General features: G+C 36.9%; 1 protein-coding gene across 1 annotated transcript; it reads right to left on the bottom strand.

Moving 5' to 3' along the window:
• Positions 1–8746: 8746 nt before the first annotated feature.
• LOC101111923 (olfactory receptor 10K1) lies at positions 8747–9688 on the bottom strand. Its single transcript, XM_012107493.4, has one exon. The coding sequence runs from the start codon at positions 9686–9688 to the stop codon at positions 8747–8749; it is 942 nt and encodes a 313-aa protein (XP_011962883.2).
• Between the last annotated feature and the right edge of the window lie 835 nt (positions 9689–10523).

Here is a 10523-nt window from a genome sequence, read left to right as displayed (position 1 = left end):
CAGTAGTCATGTATGGACAAGAGAGCTGCACCATAAAGAAGGCTGAGTGCCGAAGAATTTATACTTTCAAACTGTGGTGCTGGAGAATACTCTTGAGAGTCCTTTAGAGAGCAAGGAGATCAAACCAGTCAATCCTAAAAGAAATCAGTCCTGAATATTCATTGGAAGGACTGATGCTGAAGCTAAAGCTCCAATACTTTGGCCATCTGATGGGAAGAAGTGACTCACTGGAAAAGACCCTGATGCTGCGATAGTTTGAGAGCAAGAGGAGAAGAGGGCAAACAGGATGAAATTGTTGGATGGCATCACTGACTCAATGCACATGAGTTTGAGCAAACTCAGGGAGATAGTGAAGGACAGGGAAGCCTGGCATGCTGCAGTTCATAGGGTCACAAAGAGTCAGACGTGACTTAATGACTGAACAACAAAAAATGTTAGTTCTATTCCTAGTTTTTTGAAGACTCTCCATTCTGTTCTCCATAGTGGCTGTATCAATTTATATTCGCATCAACAGCACAAGAAGGTTCGCTGTTCTCCATACCTTCTCCAGCATTTGTTGTTTGTAGCTTTTTTAAATGATGGCCATTATGACCAGTGTGAAGTGATACTTCATTGTTGTTTTGATTTGTATCTAATAATGAGCCATGTTCAGCATCTTCTCATGTATTTGCTGGCCATCTGTATGTCTACTTTGGAGAAATGTCTTGTTTAGGTCTTCCAAATATTTCTTAATTGGGTTGTTTGTTGTTCAGTTCAATTAATGAGCTCAAGGAGCTCATTGAGAGTCATGAGTTACTTGAATATTTTGGAGATTAATCCTGTCAGTTGTTTACTTTGCAATTATTTTCTCCCATTTGTGAGAGTTGCCTTTTAATCTTGTTTAATTTTTCCTTAGCTTTGCAAAAGCTTTTACATTTGATTAAGTCTCATTTGTTTACTTTTGTTTTTAATTCCATTACTCTAAAAGGTGAGTCAAAGAGGATCTTGCTGTGATGTACTGCCTGTGTTTTCCCCTAAAAGCTCTATAGTTCCTGGCCTTACATTTAAAGCTTTAATCCATTTTGAGTTTATTTTTGTGTATGGTGTCAGAAAGTGTTCTTGTTTCATTGTTTTACATTTTTCCTTTTGTTCCCTATGGAACAGAATGAGGTAGGAGACAGATCAAAAAAAAAAGAAAAAGAAAGAATTGCTATGATTTCTGTCAAAGCATGTCTTGATTTTTTTTTTCTAGAAGTTTTATAGCTTTCAGTCTTACATTTAGGTTTTTAATCAATTTTGAATTTATTTTTGTATGGTGTAAGAAAATGTTCTAATCTTTTCCTTTAACATGTAGCTAGTTTTCCACTTTTCTCAAAACTATTAATTGAAGAGACTGTCTTTTCTCCAGTACATATTCTTGCTTTGTGTGTTATAGATTAACTCATCATAGGTATATGGGTATATTTCAAAACAGCACATACTATTTTGATGACTATAACTTTGTAATATGATCTAAAATCAGGAGTGTGATACCTCCAGATTTATTTTTTCATCTCAAAATTACTTTGGCTATTTAGGGTCTTTTATGGGTCTGCATAAATTTTAGGATTATTTGTTCTACTTCTGTGAAAGTATTTTGGTAAGAGTTGTACTGACTCTGTATATTGCTTTCAGTAGTAAGAACATTTTAACAATATTAATTCTTCTAATCTATAAACACAGGATATATTTTCATTTCTTTGTAGCATCTTCAATTCCCTTCATTGTTTTATAGTATTCAGAGTACAGGTCTTTCACATCTTGGTTAAATTTATGCCTAGGTATTTTATTATTTTTGATGTGATTTTAAATGGAATTGTTTTCTTGCTTTTCCCTTCTGACAGTTCATTATTGGTGTATATAAAAACAACAGATTTCAATGAGTTAATCTTGTATCCTGCACCTTTACTAAATTTGTTTATTAGGTCTAATATTTTTATGGAGACTTTAGCATTTCCTATATTTAGCATTATGTCAACTGCAAATAGTGACAATTTACCTCTTATCTTCTAATTTGGATGACTTTTATTCCTTGTTATTGTTTGCTGTGGCTACAACTTTCAACATTATGTTAAATAGAAGTGTTAAGAATGGATATGCTTCTATTGTTCCTGACTTTAGAGAAAAAGCTTTCAGCTTTTCACCATTGAGTATCATGTTAGCTATAGGTTTGTTATAAATGGGTTTTATAATGTTAAGATATACTATCTCTATACCAATATTGATGAGAGTTTTTATCATGAATAAATATTTTTTCCAATTCTTTTTCTGCATCTACTGAGATCATCTGATTTTTGTGCTTTAGTTTTGTTAACATGGTGTACGACATTGACAAATTTGCAGATATTGAACCATCCTTGTGTCTCTGGAATAAATCCCACTTGATCATGGTGTACGAGTCAATTTATATATTTTTGAATTAGGTTTACTAAATTTTGTTGGGGATTTTTGTCTCTACATTCATCAGAGATATTGGCCTATAATTTTCTTTATTTCTGGTTTTGGTATCAGGGTAACGGGTGGTGTTGAATAATATATAAAGTTGGGGGTAGTTCCACCTCTTCAATTTGAGGGAATAATTTGATAATAAACATTAATTCTTCTTTATGTGTTTGAATTTGCCCTGTGAATTTATCCTGTCCTGGACTTCTGTTTGCTGGGAGGTTTTGTTTCTTTTTAAAATTACAAATTTAATTTTATTTCTAATGGTAAGTTTGTTTAGACTGTATATTTCTTTCTGAGTCAGTATTAAGAAATGTATATTTCTAGAAATTCATCCAGTTCTTCTAGGTTAGCACGTTTGATGGCATGTAATTGTTTGTAGTAGTCTCATGATTTTTTTTTTCATATCTCTGTGCTATTGGTTGCTATTTCTCTTGTTCCATCTTTGATTTTGTTGATTTTAATCTTTTCTCTTTTCTCTTTTTAATCGTTTCTCTTTTATTGAGCTTCAAGTGTGAATTTTTTGTAATTTTTTCAAAAAAAAACCGGTTTTTGTTTCATTTATCATTTTTATTGTTTGTTGGTCTCTAATTTATTTTCTCTCTCTCTTTATTTTCCCTCATTCTACTGACTAACTATGGCTTTGCATGTTCCTCTAATTCCTTTAAATGGTATGTTACATAGTGTTTTTTTGATATTGATATTCTTTCTTGAGGTAGGCCTGTATCACTATAAACTTTCCTCATAAAATTGCTTTTGTTGCATCTCTTAGATTTTGGAAGGTATGTTTTATTTTCATTTGTCTTGAGACATTTCTGAGTTCTTATTTAAAGAAAAGAGTAATTTTTCACTGACCTATTGGTTTTTCAGTAACATGTTGTTTTGTCTCTGCATATTTTTGTTTTTTTCTCATTTTTCTTACCATAATTTATTTCTAGTATCATACTGTTATGACAAGAAAAAAAATGCTTGCTATAATTTCTGTTCTCTTAAATTTGTTAAGACTTGTATTGTGGTAGTATTTTATCTATCCTGGAGAATGTTCCCTGTGCACTTGGTGGGGAGGGGGAATCTATATATATGTTGATGTGTTTTGGATAAAACAGCCTGTATACTTCTATGATATTAAATTGATATGGCATAAATAAGGGCATGGGCTGATGCTATCCAAGCACCAGTCAGAATTCTGGACCACTTCTGACCCTCTGCTCCCATGGATGCCAATAATTGTTGCCAGCACTCAGTTTGAATCTTGGGCTTATCTGAGCAGACTCTGTCCCCTGAAACTGTGGACTCTCCCCTGCTGCAGCACCTTCACCCTAGTGGGAGCTGTGTCACAGAGAAAGAGGGACCAGAAAGGGGCTAGAGTGAGCACCAGGATGGTTGTGGAAAGCTGGCCACAGTTCTGGGCAGTTTCAATCTGTTTCTTCCACCTTGTTTGGTGTGTTAGCAAGCATGTGCACGTACTTCATGAGTAGGGCCTAGGTTCTACAGCCCTGCTGTCAGTCCCACTGCTTTTCAAACCAGCTAATGACCTAGACTTTCTGGTATCAGACCTCAAGAAAATGGCAAGCAATATATGGTTTCAACTGCTTGATCTATGTCTGTGTAATTTCCCTCCTTTCCTCTGTCTGCTCTCAGAGGTGCATGGCCCAACCTGATGGCTCTTTCTTATAGTCTTAGTTATATAAGAGTCTTTCCACTAGTCTACAGTTTGTTTTCACTGAGAATTGTTCCACATGAACCTGTATTTTTAATGCATGGGTGGAGCAAAGTGAACTCATTGTCCTGCTCTGTAATCTCCTTTCTAAATTTTTATTTATTCATTTAATTTTTAATTGGATGATAATTGCTTTACAATGTTCTGTTGCTTTCTGCCATAAAACATGAATCAGTCGTAACTATATATATATAGTTGTGCACATATATCCCCCCTCCCTCTTGAGCCTCCCTCTCACTTCCCCATCCCATCCTTCTAGGTCAACACAGAGTGCCAAGTTTGGCTCCTTGTGTTATAGAGCAGCTTCCCAATGGTGGCTCAGATGGCTAAGAATCTGCTCGCAATGCAGGAGACCTGGGTTCAGTCCCTGGGTCTAGAAGGTCCCCAGGGAAGAGAATGGATGCCCAGTCCAGTATTCTTGCCTGGAGAATTCTGTGGAGAGAAGACCCTGGTGGGCTATGGCCCACGGGGTTGCAAGGAGTTGGACATGACTGAATGACTAACATATTAGTTATCTATTTTATGCATGGTGGTGTATATATTTCAATGCTACTTTCTCAGTTCATCCCACCCTCTTCTTGCCCCTCTATATCCAAGTTTATTCTCTTTGTCTCTGTATCCATTCCTTCCTTACAAATAGGTTTATCAATACCATTTTTAAGGTTTCATATATATGCACATTAATATACTATATTTGTTTTCTTTGACTTACTTCACTCTGTGTAACAGACTTTAGGTTCATCCACCTCACTACCAATGACTGAAATTCACTCCTTTTTATGGCTAATATTCTGTTGTATAAAAGTCACGGCTTTGTCATCTCTTCATCTGTCTATGGCCATCTAGGTTGCTTCCATGTCCTGGCTATTGTAAATAGTGTTGTGATGAACATTGAGCTACTTGTGTCTTTTTCAATTATGGTTTCTCAGGGTATATGCCCAGTAGTGGGCTTGCTGGGTCATACAATAGTAGCTTTAGTCTTAGTTTTTTAAGGAATCTCCATATTGTTCTCCATAGTGGCTCTATCACTAAACATTCCCATGAACAATGCAGGAGGGTTCTCTTTTCTCTAAATCCTCTCCAAAATTATTGTTTGCAGATTTTTTGATGATGGCCATCTCTGGGTGGGGAAGACCCTCTGGAGGAGGGAATGAGAACTCACTCCAGTATTCTTGCCTGGAGAATCCCATGGACAGAGGAACCCAATGGGCTATAGTCTACAGGGTTACAAAGAGTCAGACACAACTGAACTGACTTAGCATGGCACATTCTGACTGGTATAGGTGATACCTCCTTGTAGTTTTGATTTACAGTTCTCTCATAATTAGTGATGCTGAGCAGCTTTTCCTTTTTTTTTTTTTTTTTTTTGCCATCTGTATGTCCTCTTTGAAGAAATATCTGTTTAGGTCTTCTGCCCATTTTCTGATTGGGTTATTTGTTTTTCTGGTATTGAGCTGCATGAGCTGCTTAGATATTTTGGAGATTAATCCTTTGTAAGTTTCTTTGTTTTCAATTATTTTCTCCCATTCTGAGAGTTGTCTTCTCATCTTGTTTATTGTTTCCTTTCCTGTACAAAAGCTTTGAATGTTAATTAGGCCTCATTTGTTCATTTTTATTTCCGTTACTCCTGGAATTGGATCGAAGAGGATCTTGCTAAGATCTATGTCAAAAAGTGTACTGTCCATGTTTTCCTCTAAGATCTTTATAGTTTCTGGCCTTACATTTAGCTCTTTAACCCATTTTGAGTTTATTTTTGTGTATAATATTAGGAAGGGTTTTAGTTTCATTCTTTCACACTTAGCAGTCCATTTTTCTCTGCACCACTTATTGAAGAGGTTCCTCATTGTAAACTCTTGCCTCTTTTGTTAAAGATAACTTTCTGATAGGTGCACAGGTTTATCCCTGGGCTTTCTACTTCTTTGCTATCTTGATCTCCTTCTCTGGGCACCACATTTTGAGCAAGCCCAAGCAGGCTTATAAAACCCTTGTGGTAAGAAACCAAGACTGAACAGCCCCAAATTTCCACACAATCAGCATTTAATATGAACTAACCAGTCACATAAGTGAGCAATTTTGTAAATGACCCTTCAGCCAACGTTGGGCCAACCAAGGTGACCTCACAAAGAGTAGATACAAGTTATCACATGAAGGCCTGCCAAAACTGTGGATTTGTGTGTAAAATAAATAACTATTGTTATCTTAGCTAAACTTCTGGCTAGTTTACTAAATGGTAATAAATAGCTAAAACAGAATTTGGTATGTAAAATCAAGGTGATATTATAACTTAAACTTTAAAATATGGCATTGAGTTTGCAGTGGATGGTAGGAAAATCTGTAATTGCTTTAGGTATCTGTCACTGAAAGGAGTAAGAACCTTGAGACAACTGATGGCAAACCATTGAAGGACAGAGAGGAAGCGGTTATATAGTTTGACACAAAACGGGCTTCCCAGGAGGCTCAGTGATACATGCCAAGCAGGAGACACAGATTTGATCCCTGGGTCATGAAGATCCCCTGGAGAGGAAACAGTAATCTACACCAGTATTCTTGCCTGGGATATCCCATGGACAGAGGAGCTTGGAAGGCTCAGTCCATGGGGTTGCAAAGAGTAGAAACAAAATAGCAATCAAACAGAAAAAAGTGGGGGGCATTTGTGTGCTTTCTTGGAAAGTTTGCATTGTTATGGCTTGGAATCAGAAAAAATATTTAGTGACTCATGAGAAATTTCTAGTAAGGTGAAAGAAAGTGCCAGGCTTGAAAATGAAATGTTTCCTCATACTATCCCTAATCTCTCCAGCAAAGATTCTGAAAATAAAAAATGGCTTCAAGGGAAAGATCAGATTCAAGTTACTTCAGGAAACTATTGCCTCAGAGTAAAGACCTGAAGAGTGTCACTGTAAGACTGCAAGATTTTCTGTTAGAGTTGAGAAATACTTAAGTCTATGCCCAGTAAGTTTTGACTTTTAGTCCCACATTATCTGAAATAGAAATTTATAATAATTCCCCTTTTCACAGGAATCCAAATGTATGGTTTATTCTTTGAGTGATGTTATTTGTATTAAGAATGGATTTATGCATATGCCTTCATGTTACCTCACTCCATCCCATTGTGAACAAAGGCATAATTTGCTGTAATTACCAAAAAATAATGTGGTCAAGGAGTCTATTGAACAGGGCTATTCAAGCTATTGAACAGAGCTAAGCAAAATTACTCCCATAAAAGTAAGATAGAATTCTGAGATCTTGCTGGCTTAGATTTTCCACCCTTCTGTGGAAGGAAAAAAATCCTTTATATTTCATCTCAGAATCATTTCAATGACAGAATATTGAAGAAAACCAAACAGTGTTGACAATGTTGTATTTATATAAAATCTGTGGCCTTCAGGAAATTCAAATTCATTATACTAAACATGACCTTGTCTACACTGTTCCTCATATAATGCTTGGAACCAAAGGGATGTTTGTAGAATAGCCTTGCCTATTTTGCCGTCTTTTGCTGCCAAACTTGCTCAGCTTCCTTCACGTCCAACCTTGGTGAATGTCAGCTCATCCACACAGGCAGCCATGCACCTAAAAGTGGTTCCATCATTCCTTTTTAATATTATTCCAAGAAGAAGCAGCACGTGCAAAACCATGGCAGGACACAAAAAAGTGTCACTTTGAGGACCAGTAAATAATACACTAATTTCAAAGTTCATGATGAGGCACATCTGAGAAATGGATAGTAATAATGTTAGAAATAATAATGCCACAGAAGCAGGCAGGGATTAGGTGATAAATCCTTGCTAACAGGGAATTCTTGATGTCATCCTCTATGGAAAGTGGAGTCACTGAAGGAATTTTCCATGGATTTTCTGGTCATTAGAAAAATCATGTTCTTCATCCTATTAATATTAACTCAGCTCCTTTGTTTAGATTACTTGAGATACTTCATCAGTTATTCAGTGTTAGTAGCTGCCTTGAAGAGAATAAATAGGTATCACGTTCAGGGTATAAATTTGGAGGCTATGATAGGCTATGATAGCATAAACATACATAGGAAGGAAACTCCATAGTAAGCTTCCAATCTCAAAGGAAAGGACAGAACAACCTCAGGTAAAAGCAAAGCCATTTCAATATGTAGATTGAGCTGGGAGAGAAAGAATCAGGAAACAAAAAGGGGCACTAAAGTTTGTTGTAGAATGAAAGGGACCAAGGTTACCTGTTTTCTTCAGGAAAGGGAGAACTGATAACAGGAGGGGTAAGAATAGTTATTTTTTCTTCTATTCTTTGAACTAGATAGCTTGGGTGTATCTTTGCTCTCATTAACTGATATATTTGTTTTTGAATGATTAATCTTTACAGGAATGAAATAAAATGAAATTTATTCTAGAAATGAATTATATTTTCATGTCTGCATGGCCTTCTTAGAGTATTACTCATGGCAGATAGCCAGAATATCTTAAGTTCTTTGAGTCCCATTCTTTTCATATGAAAACTGTCATTTAAATAAAAAATATTTGAAAGCACATTTTACTTGGCACATAAAAGGTTTACAATTAACTGAACGGTTAAAAAACTAGTTCTTTAATTAACAGGATATGAAGTCTGGACCATTGCTCTTCGAAGAGCTGATTTGAATTCCTTATTTCTTAGACTGTAAATCATTGGATTGAACAATGGAGTGAGGATTGTATAAGACACAGATATTAGGGCATCTTGACTTGAAGAGTAATTGGATTTGGGCCTTAAGTAGATGAAAGAGGCACAACCATAATGAACAGTTACTACAATGAGATGGGAGGCACAGGTAGAGAAGGCCTTGTATCTTCCAACAGAGGATGGGATTTTTAGAATGGCAGAGATGATGCGGATGTAGGAGACCAGGATAAGTAACAGGGGAATAATTAAGGCAAATACACCAAGCATGAATATGACCAACTGACTTAGACGAGAGTGATGAGACGCCAGCTTGAGGACAGGAGAGATATCACAGAAGAAGTGATGGAGCTGATTGGAGGAGTGGAATGGCAGGTGAAATACTAATGAGGTGGTGACCAGTGACACAGTGAAGCCACAGGCACAGGCAGCAGCCACTAGTCCCAAACACATCCCATAACCCATGAGCACTGTGTAGCGCAGAGGGTCACAGATGGCCACGTAGCGATCATAACCCATGGCTGCCAGCAGGAAGGAGTGAGAACAACCTAAAAAGAGGAAGGAAAACATCTGGATAGCACAACCCAGAAAAGAAATTGTCTTCTTCTGGACCAGCAGATCAACCAGCATCTTAGGTACAATGATGAAGGTATAGCAAGTCTCAAAACAGGAGAGTACAGCAAGGAAGAAATACATGGGGGTGTGAAGGGCTCTGTCCAGCACAATGGTGGAGATGATGACGGCATTGGTGCCCAGGGTGAAGAGGTAGACCAGCAGGAAGATAGCAAAGAGCAGCTGCTGCAGTCCAGCCAGAGATGAGAAGCCGAGGAAGACAAACTCTCTCACCAAGGTCTCATTGAGCCACTCCATGGTCACTGCAATACAGGAAAGCCAGAGCCCGAGGCCAGAATTCAGAGATGGAGACGTGCATGAGGAATTGAGCACGAAGTCTTCAGGTGGCAGGCATCTCCAGATGTTTGATGGAACTCATTGATTCCCTCCAAAAAACACCTGCCAAAATAAGAATTAAGGCTAAATGTGGAACAGAGCAACTGACAACCAATTAACAGGCTTTTTGTCAAGGCCAAGAACATATTATCTCTCTAGCTAAGGATTAAGGACATACATGAAATTATTTTTCCCTTGTACTTATGAATTACTGTGTTTTTCTTGCTCACTATAAGCCAAAGGAAAGTAGCTCTCCAAAAGTGAAAAACATGTTAAACTTCAGCTATCTGAGCTTGATCAGAAAGTAGAATTAAGAATGAGACGCTTAGACACAGTAGGTGAACTTTAGATAACCAACCACAAAATGGGAAGGGACAGGAAGAATTAGATGATCTCTGAATAAAAGTGTGGGGGGATATGTGTCATTGACAGCTTGTTATAAGATATGTGGAAAGACTATCATATACCTTATGTCAGTTACTCATTATGACAATTTTATGTCAAATTTTATGTCAATAGCCAAAACAATATGAAAAAAAAATAGTTTTCAGACCAACTAGGAACACTGCCAGAAGTTCTACAAACTAGAGCACTGAGGAAGAGTGGAACAGAAGATAACATTAATTTAAAGAAAAGTTTCTCCTTTTTTTAGGAAAAGAATCATCAGACTTTAAAAAGAATCTCATGCACTTTGTGGCATTTTAAACACATTTCACCTTCCCCCATTCTGAGATGCCTCAGGAAAATAGAGCTTTGC

This window comes from Ovis aries, chromosome 1 (assembly GCF_016772045.2).
Source record: "Ovis aries strain OAR_USU_Benz2616 breed Rambouillet chromosome 1, ARS-UI_Ramb_v3.0, whole genome shotgun sequence".
In the NCBI taxonomy this organism is placed as follows: domain Eukaryota; kingdom Metazoa; phylum Chordata; class Mammalia; order Artiodactyla; family Bovidae; genus Ovis; species Ovis aries.
The sequence above is the reverse complement of the archived record's forward strand: the minus strand, read 5'-3'. Positions and strand labels throughout refer to the sequence as shown.

What these genes read in the sequence shown, in the direction of transcription:
- LOC101111923 (XM_012107493.4), bottom strand. Translation starts at nt 9,688, where the DNA reads ATGGAGTGGCTCAATGAGACCTTGGTGAGAGAGTTTGTCTTCCTCGGC.